The 24,505-nt window shown below is 45.8% G+C and overlaps 1 protein-coding gene across 7 annotated transcripts; it reads left to right on the top strand.

Moving 5' to 3' along the window:
* Positions 1 to 6,128: 6,128 nt before the first annotated feature.
* Positions 6,129 to 24,081, top strand: LOC143826418 (vomeronasal type-2 receptor 26-like). 7 transcript variants are annotated; one of them, XR_013227062.1, is made up of 5 exons: positions 15,798 to 16,242; positions 17,542 to 18,399; positions 19,178 to 19,280; positions 20,593 to 20,817; positions 21,357 to 21,483. XR_013227062.1 is itself a non-coding variant. In XM_077315206.1 (4 exons), exons 2-4 carry the CDS (start codon positions 8,871 to 8,873, stop codon positions 18,442 to 18,444), a joined length of 1,233 nt encoding a protein of 410 aa, XP_077171321.1. In that variant the 5' UTR covers positions 6,129 to 8,448; positions 8,720 to 8,870; the 3' UTR covers positions 18,445 to 19,166. The 7 variants fall into 7 exon arrangements, 5 of the variants coding, with proteins under 5 accessions (XP_077171321.1, XP_077171320.1, XP_077171319.1 ...); XM_077315206.1 differs by lacking the exons at positions 19,178 to 19,280; positions 20,593 to 20,817; positions 21,357 to 21,483 and adding exons at positions 6,129 to 8,448; positions 8,720 to 8,911 and having other exon boundaries at positions 15,954 to 16,242; positions 17,542 to 19,166; XR_013227063.1 differs by lacking the exon at positions 20,593 to 20,817.
* Positions 24,082 to 24,505: the final 424 nt, after the last annotated feature.

Below are 24,505 nucleotides of genomic sequence, written 5' to 3'. Positions count from 1 at the left end.
CGGGTTTGATTCTGCGCTCCCCGAGCAGTAATATCAGGGCTATCTCAGCCTCACCTACCCCACAGGGTGCCTGTTGTGGGGAGAGGAAAGGGAAGGCAACTGTAAGCCGCTTATGATTCTCTTTTGGCTTAGAGTGGTGGTGATTCTCTTTTGGCTTAGAGTGGTGCTTTCTCAGCCTCACCTACCCCACAGGGTGTCTGTTGTGGGGACAATTTATGTCAAAGGTGTGTTTTTAATCACGTTTAATAGAAGTAAGACTACAATTTTATTACAGATTATAACTTGAGAGAAATCAGTCACTCTCTTCTTCATCTTCTTAACCTTCACCTTCACTCCATGATAGGTAATGAAGTACATAAGTAAATCCATGAAGGAGGATGAAGCAGAAGAATGCCGAGATGATATACTGGACTGTTCTATTTCAAACTGCAGGGGAACATTCAGGAGCACTATATATCGCAGCCCTTTCCCTTATCTTAAAAATTCCCTGCATTCAGAAAAGCAGCCCAACCATAGAACCGTTCTCCTTGGGGGCAAATTTTCTATTTGAATGTAGGTCTCACAGCAAGGAAACATTCAAACCTGGAACCCACCATTTGCAGTTTGAAGTGACACAGTCCATTCCAACACCTCAGGGTTCTATCTTATTGTCACCTCTTTCTTTCATGTCTATTCCCTCAGATGTCACAAACAAACAAACAAAAAACATTCTTAACGTCTGCCCACAGTCTTCATCCTCAGCTTCAAGGAAGTCTGTTCATTGCCCATGGTGATCTCTACATCTGCTCAGAATCACCAAACCACTCTGTGAATTTTAAGAAGTCTTGATAACTGATGGTATTTCTTGGGTGTTTTTCATATCCTTTGTTTCTGTCCTCCTACCCGTTGACCATGATCTTTTCATATTCTCATCCTTAAATTGTAAGCTTCACAAAATCTGACAAAATCAAGTAACCTGGGCTATGGAGGTTAGGGCACTTAAAAAAATTACCGTGGAATTATTAATGGTAGATTCTTAAGCAGAGTTACCCAGTAGATCCAACGAGCTTTTCTGCTGGATAAGAGTGGTAATCCCTTTGCCCACTCAAAACACCAGGGTGTAGTTTGCACAGGGCTTTTTACCTAGTCCCAGTTTGAATGAGTCCCTCCCATCTACACTGAATTCGATTTGCATTTTGATTTTGGGCGCTTTAAATTTCCCCTTTGCAGCAAGCATGATTAATTTGTGGTGACCCTACCTTTTCCCCACATTATCCTGGAGTGGATATAATCCTCAATATTTGAAAAACTGGCATCAGGATGAGTGCAGATCTCTGCTCTTGCGAAATAATTCTGCCTGATGCCTCCTATCCTGTAGCAAAAAAGTCTTCCCTGATTTGCCAGGGCGTCAGTTCAAAGTCTTCTTGGTTCCTGGTAGCAAGGCTTCCCTTAAAGTGACTGCACTCCAAAAGCCCTAACTTCTCTCAGCAGAGATTAGTGTTTTGGTTTTTCTCCCCTTCCTTGCAGTCTCCAATCCTCCTCCATTTAAGAAAAAGAGTCTCCTGCTGCCTTTCTCTCTCTCTCACTGTCTCTCCACCGCCCCCCCCCCCACCATTCTGAGTTTCTACAATTGAGCGCAGAACACTTTCTGCTTCAATGGTGGGGGGATAGAGAAAGACCTGAGTTCAAATCGATCTGAAATCAGAAGTATCCACAATGGAACAAACAAAGTAAGTACAGAATCAGCCCAGGTTGTGGGGATCAAGGTACTGCCTGGACAAAAGACGGGGCCTGTGATCAGCAAGAATTCCCTGGCAGGTGGAGCAAAAGAATTGGCTGCATTCCAATACAATGCATTTAGGGTAGTCTGCAAGGGATTGGACTATATAAATAGCTAGTTCTGATCAATCAGTTCTACAGTAAAGTTCATGGCTTTTCTAGGTAACTAAACAGAAAAGCCCCCTTCAAGGATCGCTGCCTTGTTGTGGCAAGGGGGCTTGCGTAGTTCAGTGAAGCTATGAGCTATACCGTGCAGGGCCACCCAAGACGGACAGGTCATAGCTGAGAGCTCTGACAAAAGGTGATCCACTGGAGAAGGAAATGGCAAACCACTCCAGTATCTTTGCCATGAAAACTCTATGGACAGTTCCAATAGGCATAACGATATGACGCCGGAAGATGAGCCCCTCAGGTCGGAAGGTGTCCAATATGCTACTGGGGATGAGCAGACGGCTAGTACGAGTAGCGCCAGAATGAATGAAGCGGCTGGGCCAAAGCCGAAAGGACGCTCAGTTGTGGAAGTAACTGGTGGCGAAAAGACAGTCCGATGCTGTAAAGATTTTTATTCCATAGGAACCTGGAACGTCAGATCCATGAATCAAGGCAAGCTGGACGTGGTTAAACAAGAAATGAGAAGACTGAACATCGACATTTTAGGAATCAGTGAACTAAAATGGACAGGAATGGGTGAATTTAATTCAGATGACCATCAGGTATACTACTGTGGACAAGAATCTCGCAGAAGAAATGGAGTAGCCTTCATAATCAATAAGAGAGTAGGAAAAGCAGTCTTGGGATACAATCCCCAAAATGACAGAATGATCTCAGTTCGAATGCAAGGCAAACCATTCAACATCACAGTGATCCAGGTCTATGCCCCAACCACTGCTGCTGAAGAGGATGAAGTTGATCAGTTCTATGAAGCCCTACAACACCTTCTAGAAGCAACGCCCAAAAATGATGTGCTTATCATCATGGGGGATTGGAATGCTAAAGTAGGAAGCCAAAAGATAACTGGGATAACAGGCAAGTTTGGCCTTGGAGTACAAAATGAAGCAGGGCACAGGCTGGTAGAATTTTGTCAAGAGAATACAATGGTCATAGCAAACACTCTTTTCCAACAACCCAAGAGACGACTCTACACATGGACATCACCAGACGGTCAACACAGAAATCAGATTGACTATGTACTCTGCAGCCAAAGATGGAAAAGTTCTATACAGGCAATAAAAACAAGACCAGGAGCTGATTGTGGTTCAGATCATGAGCTTCTTGTTGCAAAATTTAGGCTTAAATTGAAGAAAGTAGGGAAAAGCACTAGGCCACTCAGGTACAAACTAAATCATATCCCCGACGAATATACAGTAGAGGTGACAAATAGATTTAAGGAATTAGATCTGATAGACAGAGTGCCTGAAGAACTATGGATGGAGGTTCGCGACATTGTACAAGAGGTAGCAACTAAAACCATCCCAAAGAAAAAGAAATGCAAGAAATCAAAATGGCTGTCTGAGGAAGCTTTACAAATAGCTAAGGAGAGAAGGGAAGTGAAAGGCAAGGGAGAAAGAGAAAGATACACCCAATTGAATGCAGAATTCCAGAGAAAAGCTAGAAGAGATAAGAATGCCTTCTTAAATGAACAGTGCAAACAAATAGAAGAAAACAATAGAATGGGGAGGACCAGAGATCTTTTCAAAAAAATTGGAGATATGAAGAGAACGTTTCATGCAAAGATGGGTATGATAAGGGACCAAAATGGTAGGGACCTCACAGAAGCAGAAGAGATTAAGCAAAGGTGGCAAAATTATACAGAAGAACTATACAAGAGCGAGCTTAACATCCCTGATGACCACAGTGGGGTAGTTACTGACCTGGAGCCAGACATCCTGGAATGTGAAGTCAAATGGGCCTTAGGAAGTCTGAGCAACAATAAAGCTAGTGGTGGTGACAGCATTCCAGTTGAACTATTCAAAATATTAAAGGACGATGCAGTAAAAGTGCTACACTCAATATGCCAGCAAATTTGGAAAACTCAGCAATGGCCACAGGATTGGAAAAGGTCAGTTTACATTCCAATCCCAAAGAAGGGCAATGCCAAAGAATGTTCAAACTACCGCACCATTGCACTCATTTCTCATGCTAGCAAAGTTATGCTCAAAATACTACAAGCTAGGCTCCAGCAATATGTGGACCGAGAACTTCCAGAAGTACAGGCAGGATTTCGAAGAGGTAGAGGAACTAGAGATCAAATTGCCAACATACGCTGGATCATGGAAAAAGCTAGGGAGTTCCAGAAGAACATCTACTTCTGCTTCATTGACTATGCTAAAGCCTTTGATTGTGTGGAGCACAACAAATTGTGGCAAGTTCTTAAAGAGATGGGAATACCAGAGCATCTTATTTGTCTCTTGAGAAATTTATATGCAGGTCAAGAAGCAACAGTGAGAACTGAACATGGAATCACGGATTGGTTCAAAATTGAGAAAGGAGTTCGGCAAGGCTGTATACTGTCGCCTTGCCTATTTAACTTGTATGCGGAGCACATCATGAGAAAGGCGGGATTAGAGGAGTCACAAATTGGGATCAAGATTGCAGGGAGAAATATCAACAACCTCAGATATGCAGATGATACCACTCTAATGGCAGAAAGTGAAGAGGAACTAAAGAGCCTGTTGATGCGGGTGAAGGAGGAGAGTGCAAAAGTTGGCTTGAAACTCAACATCAAGAAAACAAAGATCATGGCAGCCGGCCCTCTCAATTCCTGGCAAATAGATGGGGAAGAAATGGAGATAGTGACAGATTTTATTTTCCTCGGCTCCAAGATCACTGCAGATGGGGACTGCAGCAAAGAAATTAAAAGACGCTTGCTCCTAGGGAGGAAAGCTATGGCAAATCTAGACAGCATCCTAAAAAGCAGAGACATCACCCTACCAACAAAAGTGCGTTTAGTCAAAGCTATGGTATTCCCAGTTGCAATGTATGGCTGCGAAAGTTGGACCATAAGGAAGGCTGAGCGTCAAAGAATTGAGGCTTTTGAACTCTGGTGCTGGAGAAGACTCTTGCGAGTCCCTTGGACTGCAAGGCGAACAAACCGGTCAGTCCTAGAGGAGATCAGCCCTGACTGCTCTTTAGAAGGCCAGATCCTGAAGATGAAACTCAAATACTTTGGCCACCTCATGAGAAGGAAGGACTCCCTGGAGAAGAGCCTAATGCTGGGAGCGATCGAGGGCAAAAGAAGAAGGGGACGACAGAGAATGAGGTGGATGGATGGAGTCACTGAAGCAGTAGGTGCAAACTTAAAAGGACTCCAGGGAATGGTAGAGGACAGGAAGGCCTGGAGGATCATTGTCCATGGGGTCGCGATGGGTCGGACACGACTTCGCACATAACAACAACAAAAACAGAAAAGTGTCATATAAGAACCAACTCTTCTTCTTCAGTAATATCAGGGCTCTCTCAGCCTCACCTACTCCACAGGGTGCCTGTTGTGGGGAGAGGAAATGGAAGGCGATTGAAAGCTGCTTTGAGACTCCACCAGGGAGAGAAAAGTGACATATAAGAACCTACTCTTCTTCTGTATATGAAAATATTCATAAATATTCATAAGAGATCAGTCACTCTCTTCTTCTTCACCTTCACCTTCACTCAATGATAGGTAATGAAGTACATAAGTCAATCCTGGAATCTATTATCCTGGAATGGATATAAGCCTCAATATTTGAAAAACTGACATCAGGATGAGAGCACATCTGCCTCATGCCTCCAATGCTGTAGCAAAAAAGTCTTCCCTGCTTAGCCAGAGCGTTAGTTCAAAGTCTTCCTAGTTCCCAGTTGCAAAGCTTCCCTTAAAGTGACTGCACTCCAAAAGCCCTAACTTCTCTCAGCAGAAATTAGCCTTTTGGTTTCCCCCCCCTCCTTTGCTGTGTGCAATCCTCCTCAGTTCAGAATCTCCAAAGATTCTTCTTAAAAACTCCCTGCATTCAGAAAACCAGCCCAACCATAGAACCGTTCTCCTTGTGGGCCAAATTTTATATTTGCACGGAGGTCTCACAGCAAAGAAACATTCAAACCTGGAACCCACCATTTGCAGTTTGAAGTGGCACAGTCCATTCCACCACCTCAGAGTTCTAACTCATTGTCACCTCATTCTTTCATGTCTCTTCCCTCAGATGTCACAAACAAAGAAAAAAACATTTTTAACCCACAGTCTTCATCAAGGAAGTCTGTTCATAGCCCATGGTGATCTCTTCATCTGCTCAGAATCACCAAACCACTCTGTGAATTTTAAGAAGTCTTGATAACTGATGGTATTCAGCTCTCTATGTCTTCATCTGCTGCTGAAGATGAAATTTTTGGACTGATGGCCTCTGTTGTTTCTGAACTCCTTTTCTAAATTGACTAATCAGAAGGAGTAGAAGGTGTTGTTGTTGTTGGTGGTGGAGTAACAGGGGGAATCCGTTGTTCCAGCATTGGTTCAGATAATATTTTTTCAATGGTGGGCTCTCGTAAGGGTGGGATTCCCATGCACCAACTGGTCAGATCCACTTCCTCCAAGGATTTTTCGTCGTCCAGTGTGTTATTCTCATCCTGATTATAATATATATATCTGATCCAAAAAGGCTTATCACTCAATGGAGAGGGTGTTCTCGGAAGCTCTTCATCTGGCAGTGCTTCCTTTTCTTTGCCCAGAAAGCTCCCCTTCATGGCTGCAGAACGCTGAGACCAGACCTCAATTAGGCAGATAATAATAATGATAATTAGAATGACGGTGTTCACTGTAATAACCAAGAGCAGTTTCTTTCTATATCCATATGCTGGATTTCCCTCGTTTCCTAGCCTGCCTGAAGGCTTCTCCAGTTTTGTTGTGCTTGCTGTGGCCATATCAGCTGTATCCAAGGAGGGCCAAATATTCCGTAGGGAGGAGGTTTCATTGACGTGTCCACTGAAGAGTCTCATGAGGAGGTCTGTTTCAGGGATGAGTTTTGCACAAGCTACCCGTAGTGTGGGTGACAAGCAATCTATTTTCAGGCTGCGGATCATGTGAGAGATGAGTTTCCTCACCTGTGTGTTTGGCATGAGGTCGGTCAACTTCTTGTTCAGCTGATTTTCAAAGACTTCACCCTCACCCTGAATGTTGTCATCTTGACGTGGCAAGGAACCTGAAGGGGGAGAAACAGAAGTCCCCTGAGGTGAGGGCTCGTTCAAGGAGGGTTCTGAGTCACCTGCCGAGATGTCTCCTGCAACAGTTCCCCGTAGGAGCGGTTTCTGCAGCTCTTCTTGAGTCAATATCTGTGACCCAGGGACCTTCTTCAGTACTACCACAGAGTTTTCACCATTAGGGAGGTTAGTCAAGTCACTGTCTTCACTATCTATTACCATGGAGTCTTTGGGCTCTCGAACATTAGTCTGAGAGTCTGGAATGGAGTGTTTCCAAGAGGATGGAAGAGATGCTTGGCGGGACTGAAAAAACGGACGGGTGCGCTGAACTTCTGGGCCTTCCGCTAGTCTCCTCCTGCTATCTGCAGACCTTTTCCTGGCCTCGTGTGTTGGCTTCCCAAAAGCTTTGTCAGACTGCTCGTTTTGGACAGTTGCCTCTGTACTGACCTTGTTGAGTTCAACCATTTGTTCTTTCAGCGCTCCTCGCAGCAGACTGGTGAGAAAGAAAAGTTTTTTTTAACGTACTTTTGTCTGCCCAGTTGACGTCCAAAGCCTCATCTGCCTTTTCTGCATTAACTGCGTGACCAAGTTTAACAGGTTAAAATTGGCAACTGGGCCAAAACCAGAGAGTTGCGTTCAGTTCTCTCTGCCATGGCATTGTCATGCATGGCCTTCTCAGGCAAAATGTTAAGCAAGCTGCCGCCATTCAATTTTCTCATTTCTAATGCCTTCGTGATTTCTTGCATCAGAGGCTCTTCTTCCTTGTGCACTCCAACTTGACAATGTCACCCCAAGCATCAATGTCCTCCCTAATCCGGCAAATACAACAGGGCAGCTTCTTGGGCAAGACGAGCGTCCTTAACTGCAGAGAGGTCTGTAGCAGGTTCTCCAGGATCCCAGTTGGCACTTCAGTGGCATCAAGATTTAGGACCTTCAGCGCGGCCAGCCTGTAAAAAAAGGAATCCCAAATGACCGCCAGGGGGTTGTGGCTGAAGTCCACCTTGAGCAAAAACTGCATGTTCCCTCTGTGATCTGTTCAAAGATGTTGCCACTGAGGTTTATAATCTGCAGGAATGGGACAGCCTCAAATGCATTCCTGTCGATAATTTGTATTTTATTACATGGCAAGTCCAGGTAGGTAAGCGAGAGCAAGCCTTCCAGAGACGGGTTTTGAAGCCTCACCAAGCTGTTGTCCTTGAGAACCAACTATTAACTCCAAGGATAGGCCCTCCACACTGCTTTTCCAATAGAGGAAATCACATTTCTGGTAAAGTCCATGAAAGGATGAGGATCAACTCCTGGCTTGGGAAGAGGAATTTGGTGGAATCCAGGAGAGTCGGTGATCCTGCTGCAGTTGAGGATTTCCAAACTGCAGTGGCAGGAGGTAGGGCAAGGCCCTTGAGCTCCTGCTATCCCCATAAGAGGCACCAGTAACATCCAAAGGAAGAGCTTAGCATAAGCCATATCAGCAAGGTGTATGCCACTGAGCAGGTCTTTGCAGACTGCACAGCAACCACTGTGGGCAAGCTTTATGTATGTCTGTTTTATCTCTTTTTTTACAAGTTTAATGCTATAGAATAACAATATTAGCTTGTTATATTGTTTACAATCATTTAAAAATATCTTTACTCCTGTTTTCAGAATAATTTGAATATTGTATATCTATTTTAGATACTCTATCAAGAGATTCCTTAATAAGTTGAAGTTGGTCCGTAAATATAAAGTATGCATTCATGACCATTGCTTGTTAATTTGTTAACATCAGTGTTGAACAACCACTAATTTTACCTTTGTATTTTCCAAGAACCGCCCCTTGAAAAAGCTGTAAGGCGAAACGCGTCAGGACTTGTGTGAAATGAGAATAAAAGAAGAGAGGCGACTCTATATAAGTCCAATTTGGATATTTTATTGCCATATTGGTTTCCCAGTGTGTCTGTATTGTTCTATATCTGAAGATGGTTGTGACGTCATTTAGCAGGAAACTCAGCATATTTGGGTGAGTAGGTCCATTTAAGCGATAGATTCAATATCGTCATTTGATGTTGTAGAGACAAAAGGGTACTATGAGTATATTGAAACATTAGATCTGGTGTTCATCCTATTTTACCTATGACTTCTGGAAGAGTTAATAGGACAGACTGCTACGGATGCCGGTCCCCAGGTCAGACCTGGTTTTACACCTCATCTCCAGGCGACAGAGATCAGTGCTATCTACAGCCCTCTACAGCTGTACAGGTTTTTAAAAATGTTCCTGTGACAGCATTTGTCACCACAGCACAAGGATTCTCACCATGTGACTGGAGGTAAACTGTGGCAGCCATTTTGTGGCTGTGCTCACAACGCTCCGTTGGAATTCCACAAACTCAAAACGTTTGGGGACCCGCTGATCTAAAGAAATATATGCTGCATTCTTCAAGCACATGGTTGCAATGCTACCACAATAGTGGTGTCGCATGGTGTAGGGATTAAGAGTGGTAGCTTCTAATTTGGCAAGCCAGGTTTGATTCCCCGCTCATCCACGTGCAGCCAGCTGGGAGACCTTGGGCTGGGCTAGTCACAGTCCTGTTAGAGCTGTTCTCACAGAGCTCTCTCAGCCCCACCTACCTCACAGGGTGTCTATTGTGGGGAGAGAAAGGGAAGGTGATCGGAAGCTGCTTTGAGTCTTCTTCCAATAGTGAAAAGCAGGGTATAAATAAATAAATAAATAAATAAATAAATAAATAAATAAATAAATAAATAAATAAATATAATCTTTAAACCGCCCTGCGGCGCTGCGGACTAAATAAAGCAGTAAGGGCTGGTGGGGAGGAGTTATGGCGGGCTCTGTCTGGGATGAGGAAGGGTGCCGATAGGCCCCTTCCCCCGGACTGACAATTGAAGGGGCGCCCTTCGCCCACAAGCCCTGGCCTCCTCTTAGTTCCTGCCCACTGGCCCTCACCCCTAGCACCCATTTTATTCAGCTATAAAATGGGCTTTCTTTCTAGTATATCATATTACCACAAATAGATGGACCATTGCATGATCTTCTGAGTTTTTAAAACATTCTAATGTGAATGCTAGTGTTAGCTGTAGCACCTTAGTCAATGGAGTCAATGCATCTCAGTGGTGCCACAGCGATATATGGTGTATGAAACACGAAGGAAATTGTCTAGCGCCATCTACTGGTTGGAGGTGGTACATACCTAATTGTCACGAGGGCATGCACAAGGGGTTTTATTTGAGGGGGGGTTAACCCTCCCAAAAATATTAAATAAAAGAAATTATGCAAAAAGCTATTCCATTAATGAACAAAAGCCTATTAACAATGGTACGAGATAGGAAAGTAACAGACCCACCCGCACCCTGGAACAGATGACTCCATGAGGGAAATCTGAATTGGTCCCACTAACAGTGCAGTCATCAGAAGCAGTACAACATGTGTAAGAACATGAAAAGTGACTGCAGGCCTTGGTCTGTGAGGCACACTCAGAGCAATCTCAGGAACCTCCAACTGTGCATCTGCTATAGAAGTGGTACCCGCCCGTGGATTAGTTGGTACCGGGCCGCGGCTCCTCCTCGTCCTCTTCCCCGGCTGCTGCCTCGGGGGCTGCCCTGCCACTCTCCCGCCGACTCACCTTTGGTGCTCTCCACCGGCCACTATGGCTGGGGCTCCCCCTCGGCGTGGCATTGCGCAACTGGTGCGGGCAGCGACCCCCAGTGGGTGGCGGGAAGTCAGGGGCACTGGCAGGAAAGCAAGTGGAGCAGGAGCTCAGGCAAAAAACTATCCCCCCAGGCCTCAGTAAAATAGTCAAGCATTGACCAGTCCCCAGTGATAAAAAGGTTGGGGACCACTGCCCTACAGGTTTCTCAGTCTTGTGATTCATGATGTCAGATTTGTGTCCATTTATCCCTTGGCGTAGGGCAGGCTTTCTCAACGCGTAGCCCTGGGACAGGTGGAGTGCTGCATACTCCTCTTGGCCTCTGTGCCATGCAGCGTCGGAACAGCTTGCCTCCTTCCCACCCAGTAGCATTGTGGCAGTTTGGCTTGGCATAGTGATCTTGTGGGCCACAGTTGTGGAACTGGGGTTGTTAGAGTTTGGGTTATATGTTGCGATCTATTTAACTTGTCACAGGGGTTGGCAGGGGGCAGAGCCAGCTTCAGGGTGGAGCGTGTCCTGCATGGCAAAACTCCCCAGAAGGGAGCCTCCTTAAAGAGGCCAATGGCCTGCACGTGGGTGCCGACCCTGATGGGGAGGCGGGGGGCTTGCAGCACCGGGTGGCCTGGGACGGGACCAGCTGGAGATTTGCGCCCCCTCTGGCATCCTAGGTGGACACCTCCCTTGGTAGGATTCGCAGCGGCATACAGGCCTGGGTTCCCAGCACTAAACTGGTGCAGGCTCTTGGGGCTGCTGTGGGCACGAGGGTAGTTATAGTTGGCTGCAAACACTCCAGGCAATAGATTAAAGCTGTGGCCTTATTCTATGCCAAAAACGGTTATGTGTGTGCCACTTCCTTGAGCGGGAACTTGCCCTCCTGCAGGTCGGTCAGTACCCTTATCATTAATTCTGGTAAGGTAAAGGTATCCCTGTGCAAGCACTGGGTCATGTCTGACCCTTGGGGTGACGCCCTCTAGTGTTTTCATGGCAGACTCAATACAGGGTGGTTTGCCCGTGCCTTCCCCAGTCATTACCGTTTACCCCCCAGCAAGCTGGGTACTCACTTTACCGACCTCAGAAGGATGGAAGGCTGAGTCAACCTTGAGCCGGCTGCTGGGATCGAACTCCCAGCCTCATGAGCAGAGCTTTCAGACTGCATGTCTGCTGCCTTACCACTCTGTGCCACAAGAGGCTCTTTAATTCTGGGACCCATGCCTTATCCTTATTTACTTGCTTCTGATAATGGAAAATACACAGGGCCATTCCGCACAACTTTAATGTAGCAGAAGGCTTGCAAATTGTAAATGCTACTCATTTGCAGTTCCGCAAGATGTCGCACACAATCTGCCACACTCCTGAAACAGTCCCGCAAAAAGCGATTTGTTGTAGCGCTTAAAGGGAAATCGGGAAAAGTGGATTCACCCTCCGAAAAGTGCTACACTCTTGCAAACAATCTGCAATACTAGTGAAAAAGACTTGTGCATTCCCATTGTTGCGGTTCCAACAAAGTCCCTCCCCTTGGCTCTCTCCTCCGAACTTCCGGCGAAGCGATTGCCATTTTTTTTTCTCGAAGCGAGTTGGGAAAGCAACAAACCAGCGAGCCTTCATTCACCCAGCGAGGCTTCTCTGGCTACAGTCCCTCCACAGAAGTGCTTTAAAGCTCCCCTAAGTCCCCAAGCACAACACAGCCCCGTTTGCAAGTTCCCTTTATTTTTCGGCCGAAAATTGCGCCCGTTAGGGGGGGGATTTTTCTTTTCACTTGGGGGAGCATGGTAACGATGAATCACCAGCTCACACGCCAGCTGCCAGCTAGGTGGGTCTCTCCGTTGCAATGAATTAACGCAGATTCGTTGCAATGTGTTTTTTTTTTAAACCTGTGCTTAAAGGGAAAGGGGCTTTCCCGGAGCATGATAACAACTGCCTATTGGCTGTTCATTTGATTGATGGCCAGGGGCGGGACAAAGCACAGAAAAAATCGCTTCCTGTCGTTTCCTGTGGGAAACGAATGAAACACTACTGGATTCCACTAAAAAAGCAGGTATGTGTAACGCCGAGATATCACGGCCGCGACTGAGCGCGGCCGCCGTTGACACGGCGGGGGCGGCAGAGATGGTGCGGACCTAGCCGCGTCATCGGGCCGCGCCGTGGGCCAGTGGCGAGGGGGGGCTGCCGGCCTTATATAGGCCAGGAGCGGGCAGCCTGCCCTCTTCGCCTGGAACACGCTGCCTGGACAGCTACCCTCCCTTTCCCTCCCTACGTTACGTGTTTCGTCGCAGCCGCGGGTTATGCCAGGAAGGGAGCCTTTTGGCGGGGAGCCCGTCTGCGCACGGGACTCCCTGGAAAAAGGGGGGTCTCGCTAAGGAGATCGGCTGGGAGGCCAGGGGCCCGGGGCCAAGCGGACAGGGGACCTGATGGAGGCGGACGCCCGTCGGGTTCCCCAAGGCCGCTTCCCAGGGATCCCGCGGCGGAAGGCGTCCCATCCTCCCGGCTGGGAGAGAGGCGTGGAGCTGGAGCGCCGCGGTTTAAGGTGGTCAGCTGGACGGCTGGCGAGGTTGGGCTCCCTTTCCTGCATTCGGGCCAACCCTCCGGAAGGAGGGGTCCGGGGTTAATAAACGGCTGCGGCCATTTTTGTTGCCAAAAGCTGGGTTCGCGTTGTTTCTGGTATAGTCGCCACCTGCTAGTCAATGCACTTTAAAAAATAGTGTTTCCGCTTTGTGGGACCAATTGGCAACATTAGTCCTTGTGCGGAAACACCCACAGGGTTCATTTGGGAGGAGCTTGTCTGTAAATTGGCTGATTTCCTCAGCCATTACTAGCATTCGTTCCCTTGTAGAGGGTAGCTACTTAGTAACTGCATGCATCTTGCTATGGTCTCACATGTAACAGTGTGCTGAGCTGCAGAACTTGGATGTGCACATCGGGCTTGCATAGTGTAAGTGCGTGAAAATATTGACATGGATCTGACTTTAGGCTGAAAGAAGTTTCTTCATCTTAAGGCAACTTCCTCCAGCCTAAATTACTCTTCCAATGGAGGAAGACTCCTTGCTCCAAACTTTGCTTCTTGGAGTGCTGGGGGTGGTGGTGGTGGTAGCGTCCATAATACTGCTTTACTGATGCAGTTCTGGAAAACAGCCAGAGGGCAAAACTAAAATGAATTTTTTTTCCTGTGGCTGGCGAATCAACAAATGTGTTGTGGAGAGACCCGAGCAAACGTTTCTGCGGCTCTGTAAGGAGCAGCAGAGATGTGAAGACTTCAGGGAGTGCCCTGCCCTGTAGTTACCTAAATCACTACCATTTTCTTTCCTGGTGCCAAGGCCTCCTCAGGGTTTTCGAGAACGGAGTTACCTGATAATACGCTAACTTTGTGTCATCTGCTATAAATATCCTCTGGAGCATTTGTAACCAGGCGGATGCCTCTGTCGATGTACTGGGATTTCTGCTTAAATAAACAAAACAAAACCCTTTACAGAAACATTCTGTGGCCAAGGTGACAGTGTCTGCAGGAGAATGTTTGGTTTCAAAATCCTATTGCCGGTGCTGATCTGCATGCCTCAGACTATACATGTGACGCAGTCTTCTACGTGTGCCACAAAGCCTTCCCTCCAGCATCTGCATGAGTATTACGAACCTGGTGACATCATCATAGGGGGGATTGTTTCTCAGTACGTTGTCCTTTGGGAACAGGAAAACTTCACCATATTTCCTAACAACTGGTTTTTAAACCATCCCATGTAAGGATTTTCATTTATTCGAATAAGACACACTGAACTGGGTGGGTGTTGGTGATCTAGTGGAGTGCTCCTCAGCATGGACACTCCGACGTAAGTCCCCTGTGGCTCATTGGAGCTTACTCCCTGTAGAATTGTAGCCTTAGTCAACTTTAGGCTAATGCACTTTTAATGTTCTTCTGTGGCTGGGTTTTCTTGTGTGAAACAGGAGAATCTATTTCTTAAGTGCATTGAAAGCGCATTATCCAACATGTGCAGAAAGAGCCTCAGTCCCCATGGTGGATATATGTGGATTTTTACTTCTGGCAAACTTGGTTAAGAGTGAGGCAGAGATCCTCACAGTTGCCTGCAGTTCTGTTTCACTCAAATGGCTTTTACTACTTTAGCAATAGTCCTACTGACTGCTTGTGTGGTTGTGGATTTCTGTCTGCAATCCTCACTCTTTCTTGTTTTCTTCCTTGAAATGGGCCAGTCTAGTTTGTGACTCTTTGAGTAAAATACAGCCCCCAGCCATGCACTTTGTCAGGCAGACAACAAAACCCCTGGAGGTTTTATTCAACATCTTGTAGGGCACCATACATAGTTAGTTGGTGGGCTATGATTGGCTGGGTCAATTGCAAATCGTGCCAGTCCAGGATAGACATCTGCTGCCACGTGGGCGTTCAATAATAAAAGATCCCCAAAGGTGCCATAAGAGTCCCTTGATTCTCTTTAGGTTTAATCTACCATGTTTGTGCTCAAAATCAGTACTATGGCATATTATGCTGGGTTGGTTGTTACACCCTGCTTTTTTGCTACCTTAAGGAGTCTCAAAGTGGCTTAAACTCGCCTGCCCTTCCTTTCCCCCTAACAGAGACCCTGTGAGGTAGATGAGGCTGAGAGAGCTCTGAGAAAGCCTGGTCTGTGAGAACAGCACTATTAGGACTGTGACTGGGCCAAGGTCACCCAGCTGGCTGCATGTGAAGGAGCAGGGAATCATAGCTGGCTTGCCAGATTAGAAGATGCAGCTCTTAACCACTGCAGCAAGTTGTTTGAGTATAGATCTAGCCATGAAAAGAGGGTGGTGGTGGTGTTTGAGCACCAAAAAGGCTACGCTGTGGGAACTTGTGGATTTTGCCCAGACAAAAGTCATGTAGGATGGAGGCTGTAGTAAAATGGCAAGCTAGGCAAAATTGAGTCAAAAGTTGACTGGATCCAACTGCTAGGTTTCAAGTCAGAGAGAAGACATGAGTTGTTTATGAAAAACACAGTTCTCTTTTGGGACCAAAAAGGCTGCAACCATTTGTTGATAATAGCACCGACAGCACACAGCTGGGCTGTAAAAAGCAATGACACATGAAGGAATGAAAAAAGCAACAATCACCTGTGATCATCTATTATTTCATACCTTTAGAACAGCAAAGTGGTTGTTAGCCCTTTATTAATGACAATCCTTGTATTTGAGAATAGGAGTTCTCGTGGGTGACATGTGTCATAGAAGATTCATGCAGGGACCTTGGCACCTGCATGGAGAGCAGCCAGGTGAGACAGGGGAGACTGAGATGTATCCAGCCTGTAAGAGCTGATTCCCCCCCCCCCCGTGAATTATAATTGACATATATTTTAGAAGTTGTGGGAAAATGGCTTCATTCAAGGCAGAATATTTCTGTGACATCATACATAACTTCTGTTGCAGCATGATGACTAAGAACTACCAGCATGTTCTGGCCTTGGCATTTGCAGTGAATGAAATCAATGGCAATCCCATGCTCTTGCCAAATGTCTCTCTGGGACTCCACATCTATGATAGCTACCTGGATGCCCGGATGACTTATCAGGCCATCCTGAAACTGCTATCTGCTCGTCATGAAATGATCCCCAACTACTGTTGCGATGGCCAGAAGTTGATGGCTGTGGTTGGTGGTCTGCATTCAGAAACCTCCATCCAGATAGCAACCATCTTGAACATCTACATGGTCCCACAGGTAGTACACAAGACATGGAAGTTTCACATGCAACCCCTTATTCCCTTTCCCTTATTTTTAGGTGGTCCAGAGAACAGAAAATAGGCAGAAGCAGAAGCAAACCCAGATTTCTTTTTTAAAGGAATAATTTATTTGGATGTGTTTCTCCAAGAAGATGTGGGTCAGGTGCATTTTCAGCAGGTGCTCACTGCTAGTTTTTTTTTTCCACTTCTCTGTCAAGGAAGGACCATAACTCAGGGAAAGCCTACATGGTTTGCAGCTAGTGGGTTCAGCCCTTGGCCTATTGAGTCACAAGTTTGTTAAGCAACAAGGCCGAATCTTCAGAATAACTCTTGCCAGCCTGAGTAGAGAATATAACATCTAGGGTCTTATTAAGATGGGTTCTGGTTTAATTTAAGGCAGCTTCATATATGACCCCCAAGTAGACTTGACCCAGATCTTCATAGTCAAGCATTTGAAACGGAGAATCTCAGTGCGGGTGGGTAGGTGCCTCCCCGTTGCTCCTGGAGCATAATGGATCATTGGAAGATGGAAAATGGTCTAAGGAAAGCAGGATCTTCCATCATTACGTTGCAAAGTGAATAGGATAATGTTGAATGCTTAAGAACAGTAAGAAAGGAAGCTGTTTAAATCTGCTTATGGTCCTTGGCCTCAGAGAGATTAAACTGGCCTCCACTATGGCCAGGGCTTTTTTGGCCTCGGCCCTAGACTGGTGGAATGCTCTGCCTGAAGAGGTCAGAACCCTTTGGGACCTTAAGCAGTTCTGCGGGGTCTGTAAAACAACTGTTTTGCCAGGCTGCTCATTGAGGCCAGATAACAGCACCAGGAAATGCTGGCCTCTCCACTGGAAACATCCAGTGATGAGAACCCCTCCAAACCCTAATTAATCCCTATAGGGCAGGGGTAGTCAAACTGCGGCCCTCCAGATGTCCATGGACTACAATTCCCAGCATTTGCTGGCAGGGGGCTCCTGGGAATTGTAGTCCATGGACATCTGGAGGGCCGCAGTTTGACTACCCCTGCCCTATAGGGATTAATGCTATGGTGCTGCAAAACATTTGGGATGGATGAGGACACATGCAGAGTTTCATACCGTTGGTAGGTTCAGTGCATAAGCCATAAGCCATGAGGGTGGGGGTGGTGTCCGCAGTAGTCAGGTGTGGGACGTGTGAGGCTCATTTATAAATATCTGTAAAAGGAATCTGATTTTTTTTTCAAAGGAGGGGTAAATTACAAGTCTGCAAATATTCAATTCAAAGTCCTGAAGAAAAAACAAAGAACCCCTGTGTTTTATTTTAGCTCCTCTACGGATCGTTTGCTGCCGTGCCAGGCAGGAAGACGCAGTCCCCTTCGTTCTACCAGATGGTTTCCAGTGAAGCCCACCAGTACACTGGGATCATCCAGCTGCTTCTGCATTTCAGGTGGACCTGGGTGGGGGTTCTAGCCGTGGACGACGATTACGGGGAGACATTTGTGCAGGCTTTGCTGCCGAAGTTTTCCGAGAACGGCATCTGTTTGGCCTTCACGGAAAGAACACCCCAAGTGACTTTTGTTTCCGGCGTCTTTGAATTCATAGACCAACTGCATAAGGCCTCTTCCGTTCTGATCGGAAGCAAATCCAACGTGACGGTCTTCTACGGGGATATCCAGTCCACCACTGGACTCCAGCTGATGCTAGCGGAGAACCTGTTCAACACGAAGATCCCCATCGAGAAGGTGTGGATCGCAACGGCCCAGTGGGATTTGTCGTCAAACAGCTTTTATAAAATGCCCGACATCAAGCTCTTCCATGGGGCCATCTCGTTTGCAGCTCACACAAATGAAATGCTTGGCTTTGACCAATACGTCTGGCAGAGAAATGCCAACTCGCTTGAGCAAGACGGATTTCTCAGGGACTTCTGGGAACAAGCTTTTGGATGCCTGCTGCCACAGTCTCATCCCAGCGAGAGGAGCGGTGACGCTTGCAGTGGTGAAGAGAGGCTGGAGACCCTTTCGGGGCTGCTTTTTGAAATGAGCCTGAAAGGCCACAGCTACAGTGTCTACAACGCTGTCTATGCTGTGGCGCATGCTTTGCAAGCCATGTGCTCTCTCAGAGACAAAGTCAAAGCAACAGCACATGAAGACAAGATGCTGCTTAGGAATATTCAGCCATGGCAGGTGAAGCCCCCTCCGAGATGCATCTCTTTTAGGTCAGGGTTGTGAATGGAATCAGGATGCCCCATAGCTCAGCAGTGGTGCCCCAAGTCGAAAAGTATTCCATTTGAATATTCCAGTTTTGCTTTCCCTACTATTTGGGCAATTGAGGTTCTTCAAAGCGGTATCTGTTTTCTGGGGGTTTTGTGTAGGACACTCTTGGTGGTGAATTCCCTTTTGTCAATGGAAGATGATCAGTGGTTGGGCTTGTAACTATGACAACACTATTCCACTATGGACTAGCATTTAACTCATCAATAATGTTTTTCATATGAACTGATCAAATATTCTCTATGGTGAAACTTGGAATTATTGCTCTATAGCAGGGGTAGTCAAACTGGCCCTCCAGATGTCCAGGGGCTCCTGGGAATTGTAGTCCATGGACATCTGGAGGGCCGCAGTCTGACTCCCCCTGCTCTATGGCTTATAGAAGTCTGATTACTCTCCCGGGCTTTTGGTTTTAAATGTCCCACCACATACAGTGGCTCATACTGATTTGATGCTGCGTTATTGAGAAAATGTTATCACTGTTAAAGTATTTCTGAACCCATTGTTTTAATTTGTTATTGCTAACTGCCGTTTTCCTGAGCGGTAGGACTGAAATAATAAAATAAGTTTAGCATTTATATAAATATAATTTTTTTGTACCTAGTATAATGACCCCTCACTTTTCACACCAAAGGGGGCCAAAGCAGCTTCCAGCATTATTTTGCTCTCTTCTATTTTACCCTCATCCCAACAGCTCTGTGAGGCAGCTTAGGCCGAGAGGGCGTGACTGGCCAGCGGATCATCCCTCAGACTTCCTCAGCAGAGCAGGAATCTGAAACTGTTTCTCCTCGATCCAGGTCTGACACTTGAATCATCGCCCCACAATAGTTGTTCTAGATGGATTGAGTCCCTCAGTGGAACGTCATGCAGCAGCCTTTCTTGACATTTGGAGCATGGAGGCATGGCTGAATCTTATTTCAGGCTTTGAGGCATATCAAGAGTGATGCCAGCTGGCCACACCTACCTACCAAGCCCCCCCTCCCCCCTCCAAGAGACATGTCAGCTGGAACCATTACTCCATTAGCAAGTTTTCTTCTACATAAGGGAATAGGACACTTGGGGAACCCATTGAAAGGAGGTTTTACTGTAAAACGGGGCTTTTTTGCTTTTGCAGAAGACCTCACTCCCCACCACTCAGTGGCAAGAGCTTGTCGGGATGGGTGTTAGGCCATGGCAGGCGCTAGTCCACGGATCGTCCCTCTCCCTACCACCCAATTCCTGGAGTTCATGGAAGGCCACTCTGCTACCCCTTGAGTTAAAACAACAACCAAAACATCCCGAAAAGACACCCCTCCCCAAACCCAAGGAAGGATTCACATAGCTTGACTCCAGCTGCAACCAACAACACAGGTCAACCAAGTTTTGGATCCTCTCCTGGGAAGAATGACTGAACCCCCCCTTCCCACCCCCTCCAATCCCATCACTGGCTAATTTGTGAGGAGACTGGTTGATATGCCCATATAAGGGATTTTTTAAAAAAATCCCAATACTCCATGGCGCATGTTGGGTGCATGAATGGCACATCAATGTGCTGCAGCACACCGGCTGAGAATTCCCATCATAGAGCAGCCAGGTCACATGGAAGAGGGCAAGCAAGACTCACATGAGATCCTGGTCTTTTCCACTGATGAAGGCTTGTGTCCCCATTGGAAAATGGCTGCTCTTACAACAGGTCATGGTCAGCAGCAGTGAGACCTTTGTTATACTGCCTGGTCTGTCCCTGATGGATGCAGATCTAGGCCACACCATTAATAGCTTCCTTCTTACTGAACCCTCAGTGCAGAAGACTGCAACATGGGACTTAATATGGAACCAAATAAGACCGTATGTATAAGAAAATCATCCCCCCAGTATTAGAGTAGTAGTGTGCTAACATAAGAAATCTGTGAAGCAAGCAAAGATTTTTAAGGGACTAGAGAGCTACTTAGAGATGGTTTATTGAAAGAGAAGTGAGCGGCGAACAGTTGCCAATAATCCAGTAGTGAATTGCACATGCATTTATTCCAGTGCACTAAAACAATTGTACTCATGAGAAAATGGTGGTCTTCAAGGACAATTGTTTATACATCTATGTATTGGGGGCTGTTGTTTGTTTGGGTTTTGTCCTAGCTCCACAGTTTCCTGAAGAACATTTCCTTTAACAACACCATGGGGGACAATGTCTTTTTCAAGAATGGAGAGTTACACTTTGGCTATGACATAATAAACTGGGTCACTTTCCCAAACCAGTCCTTCCAAAGAGTGAAAGTTGGAAGGATGGATCCACTGGCTTCTCCAGGCAAACAATTCACTATTGAGAGAGAGAAGATCACCTGGCATAGTAGGTTCAAGCAGGTGAGCTCCTCAAGTCATTTTTGAGCCCGCTGAGAGATTTGAAAATGGTTTTTAAAAGTTTGCTCAGTGTTTAAAGAAATCCCATTGGAGTATTTCATTGTGATAATAGATGGTAAAGCATTGCTTGGTTTTACTAATGTGAACTCTAATAGTTGTGGCTTTGCATGCAGAAGGGCTCTGATTGAACCCCTTGCATCTCCAGGTAAGATGGTCAGGGGGGAGTTGAGAATGACTTCACCAGAGAGCCATGCCCAGCCAGAGTAAAACATAGACCTTGATATACCAGACTCAGAAATTGCTCCTAATCAATATTGATTTTGCTAAGTCACAGTGGGGCATTTTGCTTTGTTGTCTGACTATTTCACACTATGTTTCCTTCTTGTTGTTTGGCAATTTCAGTTGTGTTCATATGCCTGGGTTGTACATTTTACACAGCTCCTCTTTTCCATTTTCCCATGTCAACATGTTGACCAACAAGTGAAATGAATTAAAAAAAAATGTATATATGTAAAACATGCTGCCCTTTTTGTTATGGTCAGATGGTGCCCGGTTCTGTGTGTACGGACAGTTGTCATGCTGGTTTTAGCAGAAAAGTGCAGGAAGGGAAACCATTTTGCTGTTTCGACTGTGCTCCATGCTCAGATGGGAAGATTTCAGCTCAAGAAGGTAGGACACAAATTGCTTTGCACTATGGAGGTGTCATGAATCATAATGATGAGCCTGAACATTAAAGACAAGGGATATCACAGTGAAGTAGTAGGACTGTTGTTGTTGTTAGGTGCGAAGTTGTGTCCAACCCATCGCGACCCCATGGACAATGATCCTCCATGTCTTCTTGTCCTCTACCATTCCCCAGAGTCCATTGAAGTTTGCACCGACTGCTTCAGGGATTCCATCCAGCCACCTCATTCTCTGTCTTCCCCTTTTCTTTTGCCCTAAATTGCTCCCAGCATTAGGCTCTTCTCCAGGGAGTCCTTCCTTCTCATGAGGTGGCCAAAGTATTTAAGTTTCATCTTCAGGATCTGGCCTTCTAAGGAGCAGTCAGGGCTGATCTCCTCTAGGACTGACTGATTTGTTTTGAAACTCAACATCAAGAAAACAAAGATCATGGCAATTCCTGGCAAATAGATGGGGAAAAAATCGAGATAGTGATAGATTTTATTTTCCTGGGCTCCAAGATCACTGCAGTTGGGGACTACAGCAAAGAAATTAAAAGATGCTTACTCCTGGGGAGGAAAGCTATGGCAAATCTAGACAGCATCCTAAAAAGCAGAGACATCACCCTGCCAACAAAAGTGCGTTTACAAAAGTGCAAACTTAAATGGACTCGGGGAATGGTAGAGGACAGGAAGGCCTGGAGGATCATTGTCCATGGGGTCGCAATGGGTCGGACACGACTTCGCACCTAACAATAACAATGTAAAGGAGCTATTAATTCATTGTACATTTTTGTATGCTGTACTTATATGTAAGCTGGACCACTGATAAAGGCAGCAACGCTGAACCATGTTTGGTCAGTGGTGCTGAGACATTAGTTTGTTTATAAGATTGGGTTTTATCCAAGCCTAGGCGTAGAGCCTTTGGGTGTTTTTAATTTAATGCTTAGGGCTAATCCTGCGTTGAGCAGGGGGTTGGACTAGATGGCCTGTATGGCCCCTTCCAACTCTATGATTCTATGATTCTATGAATTTAAATTGTATCATTAATAAATACTGGTATTTTTATAACTACATTATATTTTAGCAATTTTATGCTGTACCCTCATTAGGCCAACAGATACTTCACTTTTTGTTAACCTTTTTTGGTTCCTGCAATATATTCATCCCATGCATGCCCAGAAAGTTATACGAATGTTTACTTCTTTTGAAGTATTACTTTTGAATAACACCCTTCCTCCAAAGATCTCATTGCATACATTTTTATTCTCTAGTCATTTTGGAGCCCACCTTCTAAGATATATATTGTCTAGGACCATCACTCTCAGCTATCCTCTTATTCTGCATAAAGAGTGTGTCCATTTGTTTTTAATTTGTTTCTAACATAATATCGGTGCACTTTAATAAATATGTGATATAATTTTTTAATATTGTTTTATAACTCAACTTTTGAGTTCCTGACTTTGTCTAGGTTGGGTTACTGTTCCCTTTTTAGTTTTGCTTGGTTTTGGATTACTGACTCTGAACATGGATAGATGGTTTCCCATAGGATTTCTGTATGACATGGCACTGATTAATATGTATTGGTGAGTCAATGGCTGTGCCTTATATTTTCAGACATGAATGATTGTGACACGTGCCCTGAAGACCATTATCCAAACCAAGGCCAAACCCAATGCATCCCCAAAAGTCTAAGCTTCCTGTCTTATGAAGAACCACTGGGAACAGTTTTGGTTACTTTCGGCCTTTTCTTTGCTCTGATGACTGCCGTCGTGCTAGGAATCTTCATAAAGCACCAGGAGACACCCATAGTCAGAGCCAACAACCGGAATCTCAGCTTCACTCTCCTCATCTCCCTCCTGTTTGGCTTCTTCTCCTCTCTGCTATTCATTGGCCAGCCAGGGAAGGTGGCCTGCCTTCTCCGCCAAACGACTTTCAGCCTGGTATTTTCTGTCGCTCTTTCTTGTGTCTTGGCGAAAACAATCACTGTTGTCCTGGCTTTTCTAGCCACTCAGCCAGGAACCAGGATCAGAAAATGGGTAGGGAAACAACTGGCAAATGCCATAGTTGTCCTCTGCTCTCTCATTCAAGTTTGTATTTGTACTGTCTGGCTGGGAACCTCACCTCCATTCCCACATCTTGACTTTAGCTCAATCCATGGGGAAATAATAGCTGCATGTCATGAAGGGTCTTTCCTCCTGTTTTATTGTGCCTTGAGTTACATGGGCTTTCTGGCCCTTGTTAGCTTGACTGTGGCCTTCGTGGCCAGGAAATTGCCCAGCAGTTTCAATGAAGCCAAATTGATCACTTTCAGCATGTTGGTTTTTTGCAGCGTTTGGGCCTCCTTTGTTCCGACTTACCTGAGCACCAGTGGGAAAAACACGGTAGCTGTGGAGATCTTCTCTATCGTAGCCTCCAGTGGTGCAATACTGGTCTGCTTTTTTTCTCCCAAGTGCTTCATTATTTTAGTAAGACCTGATCTGAACAGCAGGGTGAAACTTATTAACAGAAGGAATAATGGGATCTAAGGGCCTGGCATTTCTCTGTGTTGTCTTAATTCTTTCCTAGTGTTGTCAGCAGTAGCCTGGAACAGATATGACTGTAGTGTGAGGAATAAAGTGCCTAACTTGATCCGGTTGTCAGTAGTGTTGTATCATTCTGGAAGCGTTATCTGCTCTCAATGTAACCCCTGAGACCACATGGAAAGCTCACATAATCTTCACACAAACCACACAACACACAAGCGGTCCTTCTCTCTAAAAAGCAATGGGAAAGTGAATTTACTCTGTGGGCCAAAACAAAGTGTTGTGTTAGAAAGCAACATCCCATGGCATGAAACACTGACCCATTTCAGAGTTGTTTTAGCATACCTGTAGAGCCTGGGTCCTGATCAGGTTAGCTCAGACTAGCCCACTCTTGGAAGCTAAGCAGGATTGGCCCTAGTGTCCCGGATCTAGGATTCTGGTGCATGGAACTGACCCCTCTTCAGACGAAAGTTCTAGAAAACATCTGTTCTAGAAAACATCTTAAAA

Source organism: Paroedura picta, chromosome 16 (genome assembly GCF_049243985.1).
Source record: "Paroedura picta isolate Pp20150507F chromosome 16, Ppicta_v3.0, whole genome shotgun sequence".
NCBI lineage: Eukaryota > Metazoa > Chordata > Lepidosauria > Squamata > Gekkonidae > Paroedura > Paroedura picta.
The sequence above is the reverse complement of the archived record's forward strand: the minus strand, read 5'-3'. Positions and strand labels throughout refer to the sequence as shown.

Bases quoted from the DNA above. Each gene is read 5' to 3' on its own strand.
- LOC143826418 (XM_077315204.1), top strand. From the start codon at position 15,898: ATGGCTTCATTCAAGGCAGAATATTTCTGTGACATCATACATAACTTC. The intron at 16,243-17,541 runs GTAGTACACAAG...GTTTTATTTTAG, and splicing joins ACATCTACATGGTCCCACAG to CTCCTCTACGGATCGTTTGC.